Source organism: Sturnus vulgaris, chromosome 6 (genome assembly GCF_052056855.1).
Source record: "Sturnus vulgaris isolate bStuVul1 chromosome 6, bStuVul1.hap1, whole genome shotgun sequence".
Taxonomy (NCBI): Eukaryota; Metazoa; Chordata; class Aves; order Passeriformes; family Sturnidae; genus Sturnus; species Sturnus vulgaris.
Genome location: NC_142248.1, coordinates 24,988,106 through 25,010,934, shown reverse-complemented (window position 1 = coordinate 25,010,934; position 22,829 = coordinate 24,988,106). Strand labels below are relative to the sequence as shown.

General features: G+C 43.0%; 3 protein-coding genes across 7 annotated transcripts in view; 2 read left to right on the top strand and 1 right to left on the bottom strand.

The window, feature by feature from the left end:
- The first annotated feature begins 81 nt into the window (after nucleotides 1–81).
- On the top strand, nucleotides 82–10,341 carry ALDH6A1 (aldehyde dehydrogenase 6 family member A1). Its single transcript, XM_014890442.2, has 12 exons — nucleotides 82–160; nucleotides 340–402; nucleotides 2,328–2,402; nucleotides 3,751–3,912; nucleotides 4,477–4,555; nucleotides 5,081–5,383; nucleotides 6,091–6,212; nucleotides 6,447–6,636; nucleotides 7,294–7,475; nucleotides 7,914–8,093; nucleotides 8,277–8,375; nucleotides 8,812–10,341. The coding sequence occupies exons 1-12, from the start codon at nucleotides 101–103 to the stop codon at nucleotides 8,914–8,916; spliced, it is 1,620 nt and encodes a 539-aa protein (XP_014745928.1). The 5' UTR covers nucleotides 82–100; the 3' UTR covers nucleotides 8,917–10,341.
- Nucleotides 452–15,595, bottom strand: LOC106861386 (uncharacterized). Of its 3 annotated transcripts, none has more exons than XM_088167324.1 (3): nucleotides 14,604–15,595; nucleotides 12,987–13,033; nucleotides 456–876 (listed from the first exon to the last, which is right to left on the bottom strand). In XM_088167324.1, exons 1-3 carry the CDS (start codon nucleotides 14,714–14,716, stop codon nucleotides 506–508), a joined length of 531 nt encoding a protein of 176 aa, XP_088023450.1. In that variant the 5' UTR covers nucleotides 14,717–15,595; the 3' UTR covers nucleotides 456–505. The 3 variants fall into 3 exon arrangements, 1 of the variants encoding a protein (XP_088023450.1); XR_015804619.1 differs by lacking the exon at nucleotides 456–876 and adding an exon at nucleotides 10,560–12,361 and having other exon boundaries at nucleotides 14,604–15,591; XR_015804618.1 differs by having other exon boundaries at nucleotides 452–876; nucleotides 10,886–15,595.
- Nucleotides 15,596–15,830: 235 nt separating this feature from the next.
- ENTPD5 (ectonucleoside triphosphate diphosphohydrolase 5) overlaps nucleotides 15,831–22,829 on the top strand; it is a 23,374-nt gene continuing 16,375 nt past the window's right edge. Inside the window, exons 1-2 of one of the 3 annotated variants that reach the window (XM_088167322.1) lie at nucleotides 15,831–15,937; nucleotides 21,193–21,470. In XM_088167322.1, coding sequence (XP_088023448.1) covers nucleotides 21,254–21,470 — 217 coding nt within the window. In that variant the 5' untranslated portion in view covers nucleotides 15,831–15,937; nucleotides 21,193–21,253. Of the gene's footprint in view, nucleotides 15,938–16,277; nucleotides 16,430–16,452; nucleotides 18,373–21,192; nucleotides 21,471–22,829 lie in introns of those variants that run through there. The other 2 variants (XM_088167323.1, XM_014890551.2) reach the window with 2 other exon arrangements.

Here is a 22,829-nt window from a genome sequence, read left to right as displayed (position 1 = left end):
GCCGGCGGCGATTGGCAGAGGGCGGCGCGAGGGCGGGGCCCGAGGCGGGGCGGGGCGGGGGGCGCCGTCGGGGGCCGCGGAGCAGCGACCCTGGGTCGGGATGGCGGCGGCGGCGGCGGCGCGCGGGGCGTGGGGCGGGCGGCGCCGCGTGGCGCTCAGGGTGAGGCGGCCGCTCCCGGCCCGCGGCGGCTCCCGCGGCTCGGGGGGCGCAGAGGGTCGCGGCTGACCTGGCCCCGGGACCGCGCGGGGGGTCGGTCCGGGAGGGGAGCAGGCGAAGTGGGGTCGGAGGGAGGTGCTGCCTGACCCGCCCTGAGGTGGTTTGTGCTTCCCCCCGTCCAGCTGCCGCGGAGAGCCGGTGCCCCCTGGATCACCTCAGTCGCCGCGCCCTTCTCTTCCTCGGTGGTGAGTGCCCGTCCGAGCCGGTGGGCGGGGGAGGGAGGGAGGTGCGGAGAGCCCCGAGCGCCGCCGCCGCTGCCCGCTGGACACTTCCCTCGGGTCTGTTCTGCTAAGGCCGTTCCCGCCGGTTCGGCTGGAACCCCGATGGGTCCGGGTGAGTCCGGTGGAACAAACATCGGCACTGCTCCCCGTGCTTGACGGGAGGGACGGAAAAAAGTTCTGTGTCCGATTTGTCAGACTCCGGAGCCGAGTGGTGGCCGCTGTCACCTCGCGTTACTCCGGGTGGCTCTGGACTGGCTTCATGCATCTGTTTGCGACAGAGGGAGGATCTGGTTTCCTTCGGACCGTATCGAACAGCTTTAGTTGTTGTACTGCCTTTTTTCCTCCACTGTCCATGGCTGCACACTTCCGAACTCGAAACCAGGGTCCCACAAATAGTTTTCTTTACTACCGTCCATGTTTCCACAGCAGGGGCATTCTCTACAGAAAAAACAAAAAAGGTGGCAATCTTACAGAAAAAGTGCAATTAATTTTAATTCAGCATTTCGTGGCTTGCTTTAAAATATTTTTGTTTCGTGTTCAATTTCTGAGATACTCTTTTTAAGCAACTTGAAAAAAACATGAACTCCATTGCATTGAGGTCTGTGTGGGTCATAAAGCACTGGAATTTGTAGCTCCATTGCAGAGACATGGCACTGAGGCTAATGGTGATTGATAGCCATAGGAGTTTGTCATTCTTTAGACCAGCAGTTTTTCTGACAGTCAGGAACTTCGGTCAAGGCACTCAGATTTCCTGTACTTCCTTCCAGGTTCTAGAGGAGATTGTGTTTTCGTAGGCACAGACTTCTGCCTCTCTTCCTCAAATTTTTTTTCTTTCATTGTCATCCTGTTTTCACTGTCATTACTTATCCACCTAATACCATTTATGTTCCTGATTCTTCCTCCGATCTCTTTTTCTTCATTACACTTTGGATAGTGTCCAAGTCCTCATCTCCCTTTCATAATTCCACATCATAATTTCTTCAGTTTTCTGATATATTTGGGTTTATATATACCTGTTCTGTTGATCTGTCCCCTTTCTGTTATTCATACAGAAGATCAATTTCCCCTTTCTCTTACCTGTTCTCCCCAAGTCATGGATTTGTGTCATGATTAACTGGTTCTTGTTTTCTCCTAGTTTTCTCCTTACCTCCCAATGTCAACTCCTCTTTTCTAGTTTCTTAATTTATACAGTCACAATTTGTTTTCCTGCATGGTACGCTTTTATTGCCTATCTAATGCTAACTACAGGTTTTACCTCTGCTTTCTGTTCTGTTCAATGTTTGCCTGAACTCCTTATTACAAACTTTCCTTGCCCCTCCTCTTCATCTGAGTGGGAAAGTTTCTGTTTTCTGTGCTGCCAGCCAGGACAGTCCACAGATGCAGGTTCCTTGCTTTTAGTTGCAGGACCGAGTGAGGGGTGGGGAAAGTCCAATTTTCTGCCTAAAGCTATGAACTGGAAAGACGAACCTGCTTAGTGGCTTGATGGGAAGGAGGCACATGGGACAGTGGTACAGTCTGCACTGGGTTCATGGAATTCCCATGAGTGAATTATTAACTGTTTCCTCTGAACAGTTCACACATAAATTCACAATTTATGAGTTGCAGTTTTTCAGTTTTTTATTAAATAGATAGAAATAATTCTGAACATAAGCAGAGCAATGTATTTTTTCTATAACTGCTCTTAGAAAGAATTTTGGCCATTTTGGTGTCAAGTGGGAGAAAAATGGGGCAGAGAGCAGTTAGCTGGGTCTTGCTGTGAAGGCTGGATCTAGACTCTGTAGTGGTGCACATAGCAGTAAATGATGAAGGCTTGCATGTAATATGGCACACTGGTATTTAGGCATGTTGAGACAAAAATAACTCACTGTCCAGTGTTTTGACCTCCACAGCCAACAACCAAACTCTTCATTGATGGGAAGTTCATTGAGTCCAAAACTACTGAATGGATTGATATCCACAACCCGGTAAGTGAAATGGTCTCAGCTTATATAAACAGTGATCAGTGTGAAACAAAGGTCTGTGCCTCTCTTCAGGGATATGGCAGAAGAAAAACATACTTATATTTCTTGAGAAAGGTTTAGACATGGAGCTTAAGGTAGACTACAGCCTCTCAGTTTCCTTTTCACATCAAATGTCAGTCTGAGAAAAGTTACTATCTCCCTTACCTCCCTCACATAGTAAGCCCCTGATCTCCAGAAAGGAAGTTTAAACTCTGGTTATATTTTTTTTTTCATGGAAGGGCTCTTTGATAAGTATGTCAAATTTCTGAATGGTGTCCTTCACCCTGTATATGAAATCAACTGGGTGCGATTTGATGCTAGCTGAATGTGAAGTACTCTCAGAGTAAAAAGGTGAAAAATCCTCACAGCTGAAGCTCCTCTCCTTTCAGAGAGCTTCTATCTGTGACCCACAACGATCACAGAGAAGTTAGAAGTTGGATGCTATGCAGTGCAAAATAGATAAGTAGCACTTATATTGTCTACGTACTCCACCAAAGACAAATGGAAATGAGGTTGCACTCAGAATTCTGACCCTCCTGGCCTCCCCAGTAAGCATTTAGCAGTTTCTAAATCTTCTCTGTAAAGCTCTATTTTCCTTTGCTTTGTGGAAATGATCAGAGCTGCAAGCCATGTTCATGAAGCTCATTTGGTCTCTATGCAGCAACCGGTGTTCTTGATTAATTTTCTTCCTCTTGTTTTGAGTAGTTTCTCTTTTAGTGATATATCTGAAATTTTTGTCATGTCAAAGCAGATCTAATTTTTAAGAGAACATTCGAAGGAGGTTAAACTGGCAACGAGCTTGAAGTTAAAATACTGTAGGGCTACGGTTGCATGTAAATATAGTACTTTGGCCTGAGGTATAGGTAAGCTAACATCACTGGCAATTGCACAGTTATGTATTGCTTTTCCCAAAGGAATATTGCCTCATTTAATGTGCAAGAGGGACAGCCAGATGAACCATGGATGGAGAGGGAAAAGACTACAGCCCACAGAAACTTTTGCCTTATACTCTCTAGAAGTTTCAAGATAGACAAATCAGTTCAACTCCAGCTTGGAAATCAGCACTGCATTTGCAGTTTTCTGAGTGCCTAATTTGAGGTATTTGGAGTTTTCAGATTTTCAGAATTACTCCAGTTGTAGCCCAGGCCTTTTGTGTGCAATCAAGGAAAGCATCTCCTTTGTGCTCTGCCCTCAGAAACACAACTCCTTGTAGAACAAGAATATTAGATGTGTGCTGTGAAAGGATTCTTGAATGGTTGGTGGGGACAGATGGGAAAAGTTGAGTTTTGATGCAATTTGTTTTCTCTTTCAGGCCACAAATGAGGTGGTTGGTCGTGTACCGAAAGCCACACCCAGTGAGATGGAGGCAGCTGTGGCTTCCTGCAAAAAGGCTTTTTGGAACTGGTCAGAAACATCTGTTTTGAGTCGCCAGCAAATCTTTCTGCGTTATCAACAGCTCATCAAAGACAATCTGGTGAGACGCCATGGCTGTGTGTGATGGCTATGGCTGAATGCATTGCAGCTGATTTTAGGAACTAAATTGAGAGACTTGGGTTTACAGAGTTCTTGATGAGGTGTTGCCATGATCAAGCCAACTGAGACAGTCGAGAGAAAAACAATTCCCATCAAATGGTAACAGAGAGGCAGCACTTCTTAGGGAATATTACTCTGAATTTGTCCCTTTACCAAGAGACCGCAGAAGGAGCTTTGAGCCTTGATGGAACATGCCAGTTGATGAAGACAAGTATGTTAATATGTTTTTGGGCTTCTCTAATTGCTTTTATGGTGTGTCTGTGGTGTCATACCTGAAAGCATTAGAGTACAAGCCATCCTAGGATGATCTTTTCTAAAACGTCACTTATGTGGGTTATTGGTTTCTTGTCTACAAGGAGCAAATCAGTCAGTGTAGGTTTTTCTGGGTTCTGTTCAGTCTATTCATTGTCATATTCAACTCTGTTAATTCTGTCCTATCCTTGCACTCTATTTCATGGGTGGGCACTTTTCTAACACTCATAAACTTTGTGTTTTCTGTTTCCAGAAAGAAATTTCCAAACTCATCACCTTTGAGCAAGGGAAGACCCTGGCTGATGCTGAGGGAGATGTTTTCCGAGGCCTCCGTAAGCTGCTGGCTCCTCCTGTTAAAAAAGGGGGCTGTGAACCCACAGGGAGGGATGAGGTCTCCTGAGCAACTGATGGCTCTGTACATGTTGCTCCCTTTATAGCCTCCAACTCAAAGAGAAGTGTCAATTGTAACTCTAAGATGAAGAGTTTTCTTAGACAGAATATCTTTAAATAACTTCCAAGTTGTTAGAGCTTTTTCTAGGAGTGACTGCAGATTACTAAAAAAGATAAAAACTTCTCACCTGTGCTCAGATATCTAAGGTTGAGTCCCAGGTACTCAGTTTTGTACTGGGGCTGTTGTGTCTGTGCTCCTATCACAGTGATGTGTAGTGTGGTCAAGAGAGAATCCATTCATAATTTGTTCACAATGCTTGGCAGAGAGATTTTCTGGAGCACAATGAGTTTTAAGTTGTAGGAGAAGAGGCTGGAAGAAAGAGGTGGATCAAGGCAGTAGTGAAAAGGGAGTTTGGGAACTCATTGTTAACAGATCATCCAGCAGTGTATTGTCCTTTCTGCCGCAGAGGTGGTTGAACATGCTTGCAGTGTGACATCCCTCATCCTTGGAGAGACCATGCCCTCCATCACTAAAGACATGGACACTTACACCTACCGCCTGCCTCTGGGTGTGTGTGCTGGAATTGCACCATTCAACTTCCCAGCCATGATTCCTCTTTGGATGTTCCCCATGGCTATGGTTTGTGGAAACACCTTCTTGATGAAACCATCTGAGCGTGTACCAGGAGCACTGATGTTCCTTGCCAAGCTGTTTCAGGATGCTGGTGCCCCCGATGGGACTCTGAATATTATCCATGGACAACATGAAGGTAATAACAATAACAACCCTTCCTGGGAGATGATGAGTGCCTGTGTTGTGATGTGTGCTCAGTGGGAGGGACCAGTTGGAGAGTCTGAGACTGCTGCTGTTAGATAGGTTTGGCCAGGTGCTTCAGCTCTGTTGATGAAGCTGAAAGTTGAGTGGGAGATTCTCTGTCACCTTGCACCAGATCTTTCAGGAGATACAGTGAACAAAATTTTGGGGATTTGGGTCAGAGTTCTTAAGGCATGTAAGTGCTCAAATTGTATTTAGCAACCTAAACTGCAGCTGAAATAAGTAGATAAATCATCTTGGTTTCGCAAGGAAGCCTGAACAAGAATTAAATGCCTCACTGACTATACAGTGGATGCCAGTATCCTGGCTCCTAACATGCTATTTCTTATAGGACACAAGTAGCTTCAGGACACGATGATACAAATAGAGAACAGTAACTTCACTTTGGCATTGCTCAGACACCCTGGGAGGTGCTCAAAGCATGAAGAGATGTAAGAGAGCCAGGAGTATGGAGAAAGGGTAGGAGTATGTGTGCTAAGAAGTGAGTGAAAAGTTGCACAGCCAGGCTTTCAGGGAACTTAGATGTAGGAAACAGAGGCAAGAATTTTGATAAGAAAGATACATAGATTTAGCGCTGTGGGGATGGGAATGGAGGGAAGCATTTGTGCACCACAGTTATAATGTATTATTTCCTATTTGAAGCTGTGAATTTCATTTGTGACCATCCGGATATCAGAGCAATCAGCTTTGTGGGATCTAATCAGGCTGGCGAGTACATCTATGAGAGAGGATCCCGGAATGGCAAGAGAGTCCAGGCCAACATGGTAATGTCTCTGAACAGAGCACACTTTAGCACATAGGCTACCTCTCCTGTTAAGAGACACCACACCACTCAGCAGCAGAAGCTGACTGTGCTGCTGATAGCTAAGTGATAAGGCTGCTCTCTTGCCAGCCTGTTGGTAGCAGAATCATAGCTACTATAAGAAGTCATTGCCAGAGGGCTAGAGAAGAAACAATCTGGGGTGCTTAATAATGGGAGACTGTGTGTTGTTTTTCAGGGAGCCAAGAACCATGGTGTGGTGATGCCTGATGCCAATAAAGAAAACACCTTGAACCAGCTGGTTGGAGCTGCTTTTGGAGCAGCTGGCCAACGCTGCATGGCCCTGTCTACAGCAATTCTAGTAGGAGAAGCTCAGAAATGGCTGCCAGAGCTTGTGGACAGAGCCAAAAATCTACGAGTAAATGCAGGTACAGACTGAGATAATTTTTACAAGGTACTTCACTTCTGTACAACCATAGCTTTTTAGGTCAGCTTATCTGCCATACCATGTTGTCACCCTTGGAGCTATTGGCACCACAGGTTTGATGTGCAGGGGTAGGAGCTAGCAGATTGTCTGGACTGGGAAACCCAGCCCTACTTGGAGGTAGGAATGTGTTTTCAGCTGGCTGGTGGGACTGTGATGCAATGTTTACAGGATCAGTCTTGTTTTAACTGGAGATTTGAGGTTAAATCCTATGTTTAACTCATATCTGCCATTTATATAGCAACCTCATTTCAACAGTAAACATGCAGTAAAAGAAGAAAAATGGAAACAAGTACTTTGGAAAAGCTAGACTGTTATTAATTCTAGGGGAATTATGTTTTGTTTATATTCAATAAAGTGCTGCAAAGGGGAAAAGTTTCCTTCCTGAGAATAATATGTTATTGAATTTTGGCTTCCTGGTGTTTCCTTGTTGATTATGAGAGCTGCAGGCTATTGCTCCTGTTCCTCAATGTCTCAAATCTTTGTTCTGTGTCTCAGAAACATCACGATTTTCAGATTTTTCCTTCTAGTGTAGTTATCTCCACAACAGATGCCTATGAAAAGGACATTGTCAGAGTTAATTGTCTCTGCCTCTTCACAGGAGACCAGCCTGGAGCAGATCTTGGGCCACTAATCAGTCCCCAGGCTAAGGAACGGGTTTGCAGTCTGATTGAGAAAGGAGTAAAAGAAGGTGCCAGCCTTCTCCTGGATGGACGTAATGTCAAAGTGAAGGGTTATGAAAATGGCAATTTTGTTGGACCAACGATCCTTGCCAAAGTCAAGGTAAGATGACCAAAACCAGTGCTTGTAAATGTATATTGCAGGGTCAGCTGAAAAATGGGTTAGCCAAATCAGTCAGTAATCAATGATCACCAGGTAGAAAGGCCATAAATGGCTCAGCTTTCCCTCGTACAGTGTCAATGAAATACTCATTGTAATGCAGGCAGTAAAAGCAGAGAGCACTCTGGACATGAAAAGGGTGCCTTCTTTAATGAAGATAATGATAATGATAATAATGAAGATAATGATAATGATAGAGGACAGGGCACGGGAAATGGTAGAGAGGTAAGGAGGACTGAAGGATGGCCTGGTCATGCAGTATGATCAGTCCTAGGAATATTGTGAGTACTAACAGCATGTGTGTTTCTTATATCCTATTCACTACGATATTTTTATTATATCCTTCATAGAAGTTGCTTTTTCTGCTCTTTGTATTGGCAGCCAAACATGACTTGCTACAAGGAGGAAATCTTTGGGCCGGTCCTAGTGGTGCTGGAAGCAGACACTTTGGATGATGCCATTGAGATGGTGAACAATAACCCCTATGGGAATGGAACTGCAATCTTCACCACCAATGGGGCCACAGCTCGGAAATATTCTCACTTAGTAGATGTGGGGCAGGTATGTTCTAGCTAGGATTGTTGCTTTTATCCTTCACCATTTACAGTGGGTAACCAGCTGTAATCACTGTCCTCTCAGCCAGCAGTACCCAGCCTCAGATATAAGGAAACAAAATGTAGAAGCCTCTGGAAAGTGCTCTGCAATCTGCTTCTTGTGACTAATGGCATCTTTCCTTTGGTGTAGGTGGGAGTCAACGTTCCAATCCCCGTGCCTCTGCCCATGTTCTCTTTCACCGGCTCTCGTGCTTCTTTCAGAGGGGACACTAATTTCTATGGCAAACAGGTAACTTTCTGATTCAGAGTACTCTATTGGGTTGAGTTGTGATAAATCATGGTATAAATGGCAATGGGGAGATGGTCATCAGACCTCATTAGTGAGGAGACCTTGAAGCCATTTCAACCAGGAAAACTGAAAACCAGCCAGTGATCACCATAAAGCATGTCACAATTATAGATAGCCCCCTCCTCTTTTTTTTTCCTTAAGTAAAAAAATGCAAGTCTTTTTAGGAGATTTGAGAAGGGAGAAATAACTAGCAAGCTTTCTCATACAATCAGAATCTTAGTGAAACTGATAAAAAGAATAGGCTGACAATAGTTTTCTCAGAAGAAAACTCAATCCTGTTTGCATAAAGCAAAAACTGTTTGACATACCACTAGTGTATGACCTGAGGAATTCATAAGGCCAAATATCTGATCTGTGGATCTCTCTTTTCCTCCAGGGAGTGCAGTTCTATACACAGCTGAAAACTATCATTTCTCAATGGAAAGAAGAAGATGCCACCATTGCCAAGCCTGCTGTAGTTATGCCAACCATGGGAAACTAAACCAGCCTTTGCAGATGCTGTTCCTGGTGCTCTTCTGTGCTGCACTGTCCAGCTTTGTCCTGACTATCACCCTTTACTTGGGAATGAATAGAAAGCTCCTTTGTTCCAAGGATCTGTTACTGTGCAGATCGGGTGCACTCATGTGACTCACGGTCTGGATTTTCTGTTGCTGTCAGTGTTTTTTTTGGTTAGCTGAGCTAATTTTTTCCCTACAACCTATCAAAGACTAAACAACCTTATCTAACTGAAAGGGCAGCCACTGAGATTGGTCTTAATTTGTGTTTCTTTCCAGACCCCATGAACTTGAACATTACTCTGGTTTTCACTTCAGTATCTTTAGCCTTAGTGATTCACTCCTGGCTACAGCTTGTAGCAGGTTTATTTACCTCTTTATCTTGCATATTAAGATTCTGAGTTCACCTTACTCAAAGATGAGTACTCATTTTGAGTGACATAACTGGGACATCTTGGGTGTCTCATAGAAGTGACTTTACATATTATGAAGACAACAAGTTGTCAGTCTTTACATGTCAAGCAGTTTCCAAAACATTGGGAAATAGCTTTGTACGGATTTTTGAGGAAGGCATATTTGATTTCTTGTGTGAGGATGAAAGAAATTTCTCTTTGGTACAGTGACCTTCACTGTGCCTCTGACAGCTTGAAAACTGTTCCTGTTCTGTCTGGGGCTTGTATGCTCAAGCTTGCCAGCAATTCCATTATACCTGAAAATTGTTAGGTGCCTTTTCACTGTGCTAATGGATACAAGCCTACACGTTATGTTACGCTATTTCCTGTAACATAATGAAACTGTGGAAGCAGAAACATAATCATGAATATGTATCTTTGTGTCACATCATGTGCATCTGAATAAAATGGAGTGTAAATAGAGAAGTCAGTAGGAAGAAAGAACACATTTTTAAATCACAAAGCAGCCAGGCCTTGTCTGTTGGTTTCCTGTCCTGATTGTAGCTGTATTTCTTGTGTTGATCGATTGACTCCTTGTCACATTTGCTCAAACACAGTCGTGTACTCTTGGGACTGCAAGTTCCTATTGCTAGAGAAGAGTAAGTCTTGGTATATACAATCTCGTTTTAAGAATCTCTGCATTTGAAGTTGGAGAACCTATATTTTTATTTCTGGTTCCTGAAAGATTATGCAGCCATGAAGGATCTGCAGGGATCTCACTCAAACACCCATGGAAAATAATATACTTCTAATGATTGTAACCATTACTTGTGCTAATTAAACAATCTGAATGTGAACACTTTTTATCCTGCCTTCTAGTAAAGATGCATTGTAACTGACAGCTCTATATTAGTGCAATTGCTGTGCATAATGTTTGTATCTTGTTTTTTTCCTCTGCTATACGCTAGAGGGAAATTCTCACCTTGCAATTTGATTACAAATTAAAAACATGCTAATGTATTTCTGCACACTGTGACTGTTCCTTGGTAAGACCCTATATAGGTGTGATGTTGATTTTAATCCCCTCTTCACAGGAGATGGTCTGCAACTCCTGTAACCCATGTATACATCTTCCTTTTACAGCATTTCAGGGACTTCTGTACCAGTTTCCTCACAGAGCATTTCAAGGAATGCCTTATTTTTGTTTCCATGTACACATAATTTGATTACAGAACCTCTTAAGCTTCATGAAAATAGCTTTACTACAAAATGAAAATACATCTTCACCAAGTTATGCCAACACTTTATACACAAGGTTCTAACCACTAGTCCAAATGCTGGTGCTTTGTACAGGGTCTTGCAAGCTCCTGGCTTGGGAAAGAAAGAGGTCTTTAAGAAGGAGAAAAATAAGTATATTTCAGATGGATTTCAGACACAGAGTCAAAGCAGCAGACAGGGGATCTAGAATTGACAGCCTTACTTCGAAGCTAACGTTCAGTATAAAAAGTGCAGATGAGTTGCTAATTGCTGGCTGCTGTTCATGGAAAGCGTATAGCTGCCTTACCTGGTCTAGACTGTTGGCATCCGAGTGTGTGGAAGGATCACTGCAGAAGAGGATGAATCTGATAATGTGGCCTGCTGTGTAAGAAATATTAGGCTGGGAGAAGTATTTTCTGTGTTGCAAAGGTAAAATATTCTAGGTAAGTCACTATTAAGATATTGGAATTCACTCAAACACCTAGGAAAGACATACCAATTAACAGCCTCTAATACTGTCATTTACTTTCAAATGCCTTAATTTTCTCCCTAATCAGCACTGCTATTTTGACTTGGCTGTTGTCCTATTAAAACCCATTTCCTTTAGAAATTCTAAAATTTGTCTTCTCCTGTAACAAAAGCAGTCCATTATCAAGGTTACCTGCTCCCTGAGGAATTGCAGGACTATTCCTGCATTTTGTCCAGGTATCTTCTACAAAGATCTGTATGATCTTTTAATTTCTGTGCAAACATCTTTTCTAATCCACATTTCCAACAGCATTTTTATGCAGATAGTTTTAAAGAATTGTACTAGAAATCTTATGTGTTCCTTTTTTAATAATGAACTGCCTTTTTCAGATCAAGCTGCAGATGCTATTTGATCGTGATTTACCTGTCTCATCTCATTGCTGTTACTGCTTTCCACTCATCTGCATATTCTGTTTTTATTTCATATCTGACATATATTTAATATTTAATATATTAAAATAAGCTAATAATGTATCTCCTACATTATACAAAAGTATAGTCTAAAGTATCTCATAAATTTCTTTAGACTATTAAAATACAAGTTCATAGTCAACTCTTTGAATATTATTAAAAACATTTTCTTTAGAAGGCACTGAAATCTAGATTCTGAAAACTATTTAATATGCATAAGTCCAAAAATTGTTTTAAAATGGCTTAACCACCTCTGAGAATTGTGCCCTGTGACTTCCACTCCTAGAGGGTTTTTTCCTGTCTGTGTCAAGAAAAAGGCTCCAATCCACTTCCACGTCCATTTTGGAAAGTGACAGCCTGCCTTTCCAAAGAAGTATCTCACATCTTTCTATATCTTTATATATAAATGTCTCCAGGGCTCCTGCTTATGAACTTTATCTGGTAATTTGATGTCTGAGTATTACATTTTGGCTTGTGTGCTTGACTGCCTCACATCTGACAAGCTGTGCATGCCAGAACTCCACCTTACCTATTCCTCCAGAGTAAGCTGACATGCTTGTGTGTTATAATTAGCAATAAAGTTGTATCTGAGTTGGTATCTGAAAATCAGGCATATGGGTCTTCATCACAGTCTCTGATGAGAGGACTGAATGCAACATCAGCTGCATAGACTTTGCCTTTTTAATCAAAACTCAATGTGCTAGCTGAAAATGCATCTCCTTGTATGATCATGGACTTTCACATGAGCATCCTCCAGAAAACATAAACCTGCTTTTCGGTAAGAGAAGGCTTTAGGGGGTCATGAGATTTTTTTTCCACGAGAACTGAGTCTCAATGACTGCTGCTGAAAGATCAAAAAAACAACAAATTTTAAAATTAATAAAATATTCCTCACTTTTGTCACACATCCATGTGCATATAGATACACTACTACAGATCTTATGTCCCAATTCACAGCTTATAATATATTTAATGCTGCTTAAACTTTGAATTTCTAGCTTAGGCCATATTTTAGGTATCTCTAAAGTCATGCTCCCACATTTCTTTGCAGACAGCAATGAACCATAGAATAAGTAAACTTTTCCTAACCTGGCTGCGGATATTTGTACATTTTAATACTGGGAAGTTTGCTTTACAATACTCTTATAAGGAAATATACCTGGGGAATGCTACTGTCATAATAGACATTATTTACTTGTTTGGTAAAGATGGATAGAGATCCATTAATGACTGAACAAAATAAATCCCACTGCACTGAGCAAAGTTAATTCTCCTGACTTCTTTTCTTGACTTTAGCAGTACCAAAATTTATTTCCACTTGTTTATCTTTTGATACAATACATAAAGATCTATCAGTATAGTCTAGTGCATGTACGAAATCAGTATACAGTCTACCAACTTTTTCAAAAAGTTAAAGTACCTCACACCAAGCCACACAACTAGATTCTTATGTTAGATTCAGAACTTACTGGAATCCCATGACTTGGAGTGACCAGCCCAGTTCAGTATCCACCTACTGAAGAAACAAAAGATTACCATGGATTTTCCCCATTCATTTGGAGAAAAAACAATCACAAAACAGGGGTTTTTTCTCATGTCAACTTACTGATATTCTGTTTTTCAAAATCTTTTTTTCACTGAAAAACATGGAAAAGATCAATGTATTTGAAGAAAATTTCAAAGGCATATCATTCATGGATTCAGTATGTGTAAAACAGGTTTAAAATTCTAGCTCTGCATTGCTCTTATTCAGATTTTTATAACACATACATTTAAAAAATAAATGTAAGCACACAGTATTGTGTTTTCAACTTCTAAATCTATGGCTCTCTAAACTAAATAGAACAAATCCAATTACTTCTGTTCTGTTAGTGGTTATAAATACTGGGAATGGGAGGACTTGTACAAACATGTATTAGTTTCAAATACATTGTCTTCTCCTTGTCTCTCCTGTTCATATGTAAAAGGGTCAACACATAATTTTCTCTCTCAATTCCAGTCTCCACCTTCTCCTTCTCCAGGGTAAAAGATTTCTTAGACCTCAATTACAAATTTCACCCCAGGTTTTTCAGGGAGTGTTTCTGCTGTATCATTTTTGAGATAACCTGAACAAAGCATTCCAACTGACTGTGTGTCACCGAGTTATTCAGTAGCCAATCCATACTAAACAAACATTTTTTCTGGGGTATAGGATGATATTGATCTCTCACCAAGGATGTGTGCAAGCTTCAGCTACAGGGGACCTTAACTCTATGGCTCAAAATCCAAGTGCTCAGACACTGCTGCAGTTGGTAGGTACAGATGTCTAGCATGAGGTAGGAGACCTGCAATCCTGGCTACTACAGCATGTGTGGCTCTAATTTAATTTAAACTGCATCCTAACAGAAGTTCTGACATACTTTTAAATCTAAGATTTAATTTTATTCACTATAAAATGTAATCCTGTCAATCAGTACTGCACTGCAGGTGATCCTGTTTTCAATATGTCAGTGTCTGTTTCATGTAATGACTTTATTTTTAGACTATTAGAAAGCTTGAGGAAAACAGTCTTGGAAGCACAATGCAAAGCAGAGGCTTCTGAGATATGGAAAACCAATGGAAAACAGACTGGATTTGCCATCTACTATTTCTGTACGTTTCTGTTAAAATGAGCAGTGATACAGTAAACAGTTAGCACCTTAATTGTAATTTTTTTAGGCTTCACTTTTTTTAGCTCACTGGAATGAGTAAAAAGCAAAAGAGCAATGCCAGAAAAAGCAATGCCTATAAAACAAAAAAGAAGCAACAACAATTATATAAAACGAAACTACAGAAGCACATCTGTACTGCAAGCTCTCTGTCAAATTCCACAGGACATAGCAGAATATGCAAAGAACTCTTTTGAGTGTACCTTTAACCCATAGAAATAAAGACCAAAAAGTGATATCCCAGTCGTAATTAGGTTCCCACAATTACTAATTTATAGGATACTTCAATTCATACAGTTATTCTCACTACAGAATTCCAAATCCAAACAATATTACCATGCAAAGGATTTCTAGGTATCTGCCTAGCAAGATGGACACTAGTTTTCAATGTTTCCATACCAGTAGCATTTATGTGCTTCCTCTAGGTCTCTGGGAATATTATTTGTGCTATTTCTGTTGCCTTTGAATGTTTTGATTTGGGGAAATTGTTTCTTCACTGCACATGCCTCCATATTTTTTGTTATAGGCAGTTTGGGCCTTTTTCTTTTGATGCTTTCTACTGGATATGATGTCCTGATTCACATTACAGAGCATCTATATAGAACCTTTCCACCTCAGTCCTCTCATTTAAGATATTCGGGGCTATGTTCTTCACTCAGTCCATCTCTCAATCCTTCATTTCTAGTAGTTGCTGCAGTTTTTTAATCACCATACTTGAGTGACTTTCTCAATCACTCTCAGATTTTCTGGTCATGTGCCATAAGGCCATTTCCAGTGTTTCCACTTTATATTGCAGATGTGTGCTCTGTGCTACTGATGATGGTGCAGCGCTGAAGAAGTTTACAAAAGGAGAAAAAATGACAGATACAGAAAGAAAATTTGCCATCTGGAAAAAGGTCCAAGTAAGATCTTTTATACTAGATAGGCTGAAAGCAAGCACTGGCACATGAGCAAGGAAATAGTGTCCTACCAAGTGACCTCATCAGTTTCTGGGGATTTGTTATTCAACAAAGAGGATGTTAAAATAATTGAATTTTCGTTTCCATTTTCAGTTTCCATTTTCAGTTTCTGTTTCTAACTGGAAAAGGGGTTTGCTTGGTATGTGGACATAGAAAAGCAGGAATAGTGGTAAAGCGAAAGAATCTGTGATGGAGCAAATGGGAGCCACAGCATAGGGCTTCTCTTGCACTGCGTTCTGAGTGGAGTTTGGCTCCGTTTTCTCTGAAATCTCCTCCAAACAGCCGAACCCAGCAGATTCCCTCCCAGCTTTCTCTTTCTTCGAGCTGACCCAGCGCTTCAGCCTCTCCTTGTCCATCCCGTGCTGACGGCCCCGACCCGTTCGCTCCGGTGCTCAGCCGCCCCTCGCCGAGGAGCGGGGCGAGATCGGCGCGGGGGTTCGTCCCGGGGGCCGGACCCGCCGCGCGCCTTCCCGCCCGCAGGGGGCGCTGTCGCCCCACACGGCCCCGCCGGGCCGGGCGCTGCCTGCGGGGAGCTCTCGCCGTCCCGCCCGCGCCCGTTAGCGGCGGCAGCGCCGTGCCCGCCGCGGGGAGCGGTGCCGCCGACGGCTGCGCGCCGGGAGCGCCGTCCGGGGCCCGGCGGGGGTGACGCTCGTTCCCGCGGGGGCCGGACGGCGCGCGCCCGCCACGCGCAACTCCCGCGACGGGCGGTGCGTCACGCGGGCGGGCCGTGACGCGGCGCGCGGGGCCGGCGGGATGCGGCGCCGCGAGCGGCCGGTGAGCGCGCGCAGCCGGCGGGGGCGGGGGGAGGGGCGCGGCAGCGTCCGCGCGCTGCCATGGACACCGCGCGCCCGCAGCGCCCCCCCCACTCCGGTGCCAACGGCGCCGGGATCGGGAGCGCGCGCGGGGCGGCCGCCGTCCCGCCGCTGCCGGGCGGGGTGAGCCCCCCCCGGCCGTGCTCGCTGCCGCGCCCCGGGGGGGCGCTCCGCTGGGCGCGAGCCCGGGCGGGCGGCGGGAGACGGCGAAAGCTGCGCCCGCGTCTCCGTTACTCCCAGGGGCGGGCGGGAGGACGCCCCGTCCCGGTCGAGCGATAGATAGCGCGGGCCGGCCGGTGAGGAGGGGACGGGCGTTTCTGCGGGCGTTCCTGGCCAGCGCCACCGGTGCCGGCTCCGGAAAGAACAGCGGAGTCCCGGGCCGCGCTGCCCCGCGCCGCCGGGGCACAGGGAGGACCGCGGAGGCTTTTGCCAGGGGAGAGGAGAGGAGAGGAAGGTAGGGAGGGTTTAGGGGAGAGGAAAGGAAGGTAGGGAAGGCTTTGAGGCGTGTGCAGGGCGAGGGTTGAGGCGGCAGCCGTGGGAAGTGGAGCAGGCAGGACGCGCTGGCGCCGGGATGCGCAGCAGGGACGGAGCCAAGAGCCCAGCGCCGGCCCCAGGGCATTCCCGGGAGCGGCTGCGGGAGGCAGCGCCGGAGCGCTCCCGCCTGGCACGGCAGCAAAAGCCCTCAGCGCCCCAAGCCTGTCGCAGCCAAGGTCTGTTTTCCAGGAATAGCGGCTGTCCCAGGAAAAGGTGCTGTTACAGCCCCGCAGGTGTGCGCGGTCGCCGCTCTGAAAGGTGCCCGCACCGCAGGGTAGCGGTTTCCTGGAAAAGCTGCCTCGGTCTAATTAAAGAGGAAAACCGAAAACGCGCTTGGCCAGAAATGTGAATAAGCAAATAATGTGTATTTGGAGCCTCAGTATGGGGGCAGAAAGATTAAAACTTCTGATAACGCATGTTTGTGAGTTGGTTCTACATTTTTCCCCCTGGAGTTTAAAGCTCTAGAGTCAGAATTTTACCGAAAATATATGTGCTCAAAGAATACTCTGCCATTATTTTTATGAAAATACTGGGAAGTTCTGCCTTTGAATTCGGTTATTCCTTCTATTGTGTCTTCTAAACAGTGTCCTTTAAAGCAGCTTAAGTTTTTCTCAAAACAATCCAAGAAAGCTATTTTTTTAATAGATAAAAATAAGTCCAGAAAAAAATGTAATCCCTTTTTTTTTTCCCTGGAATAAAAAAAGGTTTAAAAGTATTTATTTAGTCATGAGTGTTAAGTGTTAAACCTCTCATCTGGGAAATAGATTTTGTGACCATAAGAGCTGCTCATCTGGAAAATAGATTTTGTTACTGTTTGAGCACAGAAGATTTTCCATTCTGAATGATTTCTGTTGTGCTTTAGCATGGAAGAATATTAATTGAATTATGTAATTTTATTTGTTTCCTAAATCAGTTTTTTTTGTAAAATATTTACCTGTATTTGTATCATTAATATTTATTACTATTTTTGAATATTTTTGTGTATCTCCAATATTTCCCAGTATTGTTAGGAAACAGAAGGGAAATTCTTGTATCTCTGATACACTGCTTCTCCCTCCCTTCGGTTCACCTTCCTTTTTACAGGGAAATGCTTCTGTTGTGTAGTTTTTGTTTCGTGTGTTATTTTGTTAGAAATAGTCCAGTATTGAATATTTATTTTCTTGAAAATTACCAGTGTTTCTGTATATGGTGAGCTCTAAGTAAGGTTGTGTTCTGCTGTCTTAAGGTTAGTTATTATTATGGTAGAGTTTTTACTTTTGTTGTTTAAGGACGCTTTGGTTGGGGTTTTTGTTTTGTGGAATTGTGTTGGGATTTTTTTTCCTTCCTGTTCATGCTTTCAGTCTTGGGAGTCTCTATACAACATCCCAGTGTTTTTGGATCATACAATTTGCATAGCTCCTAAATTTTTATATTGGAGGTACTTCAGCTTTTTCATTTAGTACCTAAAATCTGTGGTGTACAGATGACATTTACACATGTTTCTCTGCATTGGGAAATGAGCGTTCTGTCCTGTTTTGCTGGCTCAGGCCTCAGGGATGCTGAGGTCAACTGTAGTGCTTGTGTAAATGTTTTACTAACACGATCTCAAGTTAACTTTGAACTTCTTGAAATTCATCCTGTGTAGTTACATAAGTTTCACTGCTTGTATTGAGTAATGATAAACTCAAATTTGAATAAAACAACTCAATTGATATTTGATGTGTCTTCATGACCTCATAATTTGCCTGATGCACAGTCCACTCCTGTTAGCTGACAGCGAAGGTGAAGCAGTGCAGGCACAGTGTCTCTTGCCGTCGTGCTCTCAAGGTGGTTTTCATTAGGAATTCCTGGAGTGGAGCAGCTGTTGCTTCCATCCTGCTTCAGGTGTGTGCCTAGCGTGCTAATGATCAGTGCTGATTATTGCTGCTCCTTCTGAAGGACAGTAACTCAGCCTCCTGATGGGGAACTGTAGGCTTTACCTCGCTGAACTGCTTGATTGCATGAATGAGCTTGTGCTTACATTACAAATACTCCGTTTTGTCTTTTCACCTTTCTGTTTGTTGTTCATTTTCTCCACCCTGTTGTATTCTGATACCAGTTAGGACTTTAAGTTGTTTGAGAGGAACTGTTTTGAAACTATTTTTCCCTCTCAGTAGTTTTGCTCTTGTCTATTTCTACCCTGAATTTTTCTTTCATACTTTTGATTTCTTCCCAAATTACTTTTTCCATTTCTGTTATGATGCTCTGATGATTTTTCTCTCTTGTCTCTGATTTCTTACTCTGATCTGTTTTCATTCTTCTTATGGACATTGTTTTGCTAGTGTGCTTGATTAAATGGACTTCAGCAGTCATTGAAGGGGCTCAGTGTGCATTTTTCATTCTTCATGACAGAGAAGAAAAATAAAATCCCAGGGTGATTGGTTGTGAATTTGTTGTTCTATGGGGTTTTATTTGTCATTAGAAGTATAAAAGGGAAAAGAAAAAAGTCCGAGGAAATATAGAAAACAGAAAGTGTGATATGGTGGTGGATGTCTGAGAAAGGATAGAGAAGCTTTGTGAGGGTATTTCATGTGAGACTAAGGATTTGGCAAGGAAAGTATGAGTTAATGATGGCAGTTGCTCAGATATTTTCGGATCATCAGAGATTCTGAGGCTTACATAACTGTCACATGTGCTGTTTGTAATAGGACCCTGGAGTTTGTTCTTAAGATAGGTGCTTGGGTTGTGTTTGTGATAGTTCATTAAACAAAATCCTTATGTTGCATGAGAATAAGATCACCTCTTTGAACCTGCTGGAAGGTGGCTCTCACTAATGCACCTTATATTCTGTTAAAACAGTGCAGCTGCTTGGATTTTCACTGGCCCTCCTTGCTGTAATGAAGTAAACCTGGGTAATGCCAGCTGAATCTTAGTACAAATCCATAGCTACAAAACTGCCAAACTGTTTGGCACTTCTCATCAAGTCTCTTCAGGAGAACACTTTGTTACAGAACTATGTATTTACTCTTTTCCACATAAAACGTGGATACTTTAGAAATTACTGCAATTGGAGTTGCTCTGTCACAGACACTGGCCAGGGCTGTTGTCTGCTAGTGGAATTGCAGTCAGTTCTTCTCAGTGTGCTTCTAAGGCAGAGAGGATGAGGAGTCTGTGCTTCTGCCTATATCTCTCTGCATTTGTTAGGAACAGGAGGATAAAAAGAAAGGTCTCAGCAGGCAGGTGAGGTTACCCATCTGCAGTGGGCTGTGCACTGTGCTGGCTCTAGACACAGCAGAACGCTGGAGTGAGTTAGAGAGATGCCTGATGAATGTGACATTTTTTGCTGGAAACGGGTAAAAGTTAATCTCCCTTCGCTGCAACTGGGGACAAAGGTGAAGGATGGAAATAATAAAAGTCTTACAAGGGCTGAATCTGGGATAAAAGGCAGTGGAGCATATGTGAGCTCTTTGGGTGTGGGAGAAAGGTGTGTGGAAATAGAGGCTATAGCAGACTCACATGGAAAGGAAAGGAGAGGGTTTAGGAATGAATACGTGTAGGATAGAGACAGCAAGTAAAGATTTCAAGAGAATGAACAGGGCGGAGCAGATTGCTAAAACACAGTCAAATGTAAGAATAAGCAGTGGGCAGGGGCCTTGGGCAGAGCTGATGAGCAGCCATATAAAGTAGAATACTCAGTGCTGTGGGTGGATGGATGTGTTACCAAATGTCTGGAAAGTGATAAGGAGCTGTTTGCACCTTCTGTATGCTGAGTGCTCTGTGTGTAGGTTGGTGCAGGCAATACTGCATATGGTGGGACATTTGGCCACATGCTCTTTTCTGCTTTTAAAAATGCCTATATATTCTCCTCCTTTTTACCTGGGCACCACATGATTTCTGTGCCCATGTCTTTTATTAGCATTTCTCAGGAAAAATACATACAGAGGGATAGGTGTGAAAGGGAGATGTAGATGTATCTTGATATCCAATAGTGTGTAACACAGCTTTGGGGCTTTGACTTGTGAAACTGTTGTAAGAAACTTTGTAAGCAACCTGAGTGTTTGGGGAAACTGTTTTAGGTTTGTGAGAGTGTGTGGGTTTTGCTGTGATTTTTTGTTGTTATTTATAATTCCAAAAATAAAAACCAAAATAAAAAGACAGAAAAGAAAAATATTAAAAAATACTGAGGCAGAGCTCAGGTGCTCTTCAGCCCTTCTTGTGCAGCACAGGCTTTTCTCAGAGATGGGGATGCTGCTGGAAGGATATGCCTTTATTTTCTCTGTGTGCTAATCTCTCCTAGCAGCTGTTCTTAGCCTGAGATGAAATTCTCTTTGTTTGTGACCCTGAATAACACTTGTGTTCTGCCACAGCATCTCAAGTGTGTAAACGTTAAAGTGGCTCTGCCCAGAGTTCCCCGGGGCAATATTTCTTTTCAGATAATATTTGGACTTTTGGGAGGTTCTGGAGACAGACTCTGAATGTTGAAAATCTGCAAGACAAATAAGAGAAGGAAATCGTCTAAAAGTCAAAACTAGAAATACTCTATCTCTTCTGCACTTGGGAAAGGGAGAAACCTTTATTCTGAAAGAACAAATCAGTTAGATGTAGTTGTAGCACCAAGTGCAATAAAACAACTCATTTATTTTCTTTTTTAACAGAATTTTAAAGGAGAGAGCTCTTGGTAATTTCCATTCCTTCTTTTTTTTTTTTTTTTTTTAAACTCTTCAGGACCTTCTGCAGCTCTGTGATTGCTGATACGTGCTTAACAGCCTCAAGGGGTCCTGGCAAGATGGCATCTTCCAGACTTCCCATCCTTATAGCATTGGCATTTTCCACTTTGCCCTTTGTTCTTTCACATTCAAACAGGGTAATGTGGTTTCAGGAGTTCTTTCCACCTAATACGTGCCCTATAAATGCCAAAGCAAACACTTTTTACGGCATCATGTTTGACGCAGGAAGCACTGGAACCCGTATTCATATTTACACCTTTGTGCAGAAGAGCCCAGGTAAGACCCTCATGTATGTTGACTTAGGTTCCAAATTCTCAAAACAGTTTTGTTTTTTGCCAGCTCAGCATTTGGGGGCAGTTGAAGATTTCTACAGTTTGTCCTTCAAATGGTGTTCCTGCAGGTGTTTATTGTCCATTTGTCATGGTGTTTTGCTGTGTAAATACCTTTTTTTGTAGGTCTTTTGAGTCTCAGAGATTTAATTCTGGATATACTGGAGAATTCCAAATTTTCAAACATTTTCGTCTATGCAGCTGTTTAAAAGGAATATTTCATTGAGATGAAAAGATACTTATGCTGGTTTTGTCAGGTTGCATGTTACCTTAAATTTTATTAAGAGATACTTGAATTCTGCATATGTTTATGTCATATTTTGTAGCAAATTAAAACCTGTAAATTAGAGAGTTATTAAGTACTGAAGGTCTGAGCCATTTCCAGGAGAGGTGTGCTGAGATGCACCACACTCCAGTGTATCTGCTGCTCACACAATGCAGAGGTGCCCAATTTTGACTGCACAGGATTTTGGTGTGACAGGATTCAGGAGGATGAATCAGCTTGGGTACAGTGAGGCAGCAGGTTTGCAAGGGTTGAAGGCTGGTTGCTGGGACATAGTACTTATCTGTCTGTGCATGACTTCATCCATAGTCTGGAAGGAATGGTACAAGGTCCAGTTCTGTTTGACTCAGCCTGGCTTGTAATACACAATACTCAGGAATAGCTTCTACACCCAAAGTGCTCTGGGAGCAGTGGGCAAACTTGTTTGGCTTCTCAGCCAAGTACTTGGGCACAGTCAGCTCTGTTCTATCTGAGCTGGATGAATCACCCAAGGATAAGTGGAAGTTGATTGTGTGTGTCTTAATATGCACTAGTATTTCACAATTAGCTTAAGGACAGAAAGGGAAAGAAATTTTATTAAGAATAGGCAACGGTTGTGTGTGGAGGGAGCAGAAGATATTCAAAAAAGTCTCCCTGCATCCTCAGAACAAGCTCCTTGGAAAACCATAGCTTAGAGATCAGAAATGGCTTGTGAAATGACGAATGCAAAAGGAATTTAGCTTCCCCCCCTTGGAAGACCCTCTTATCTATCTTCAATATTAGTGGTTCATTCTCTTTTCGTATCCATAGGCCAGCTTTGAATGTAAAATCCCTCAGGGATTGGTTAAAAGTAGAATTCCCTTGGTAATTGGTGCAAACTGTAAAACCCTCAAAAGATATAAAAGCCCCTGTAAAACAACAGCCGTTGGTATATGCTAGATAGGATGCCTTCATAGAATAAACTATGGATTTGTGCCTTTCTGCATATGCTGATTCTTTTCCCCGCTGGTCTGAGAGCTCACCACGAGCCAGAATTCTATCTGG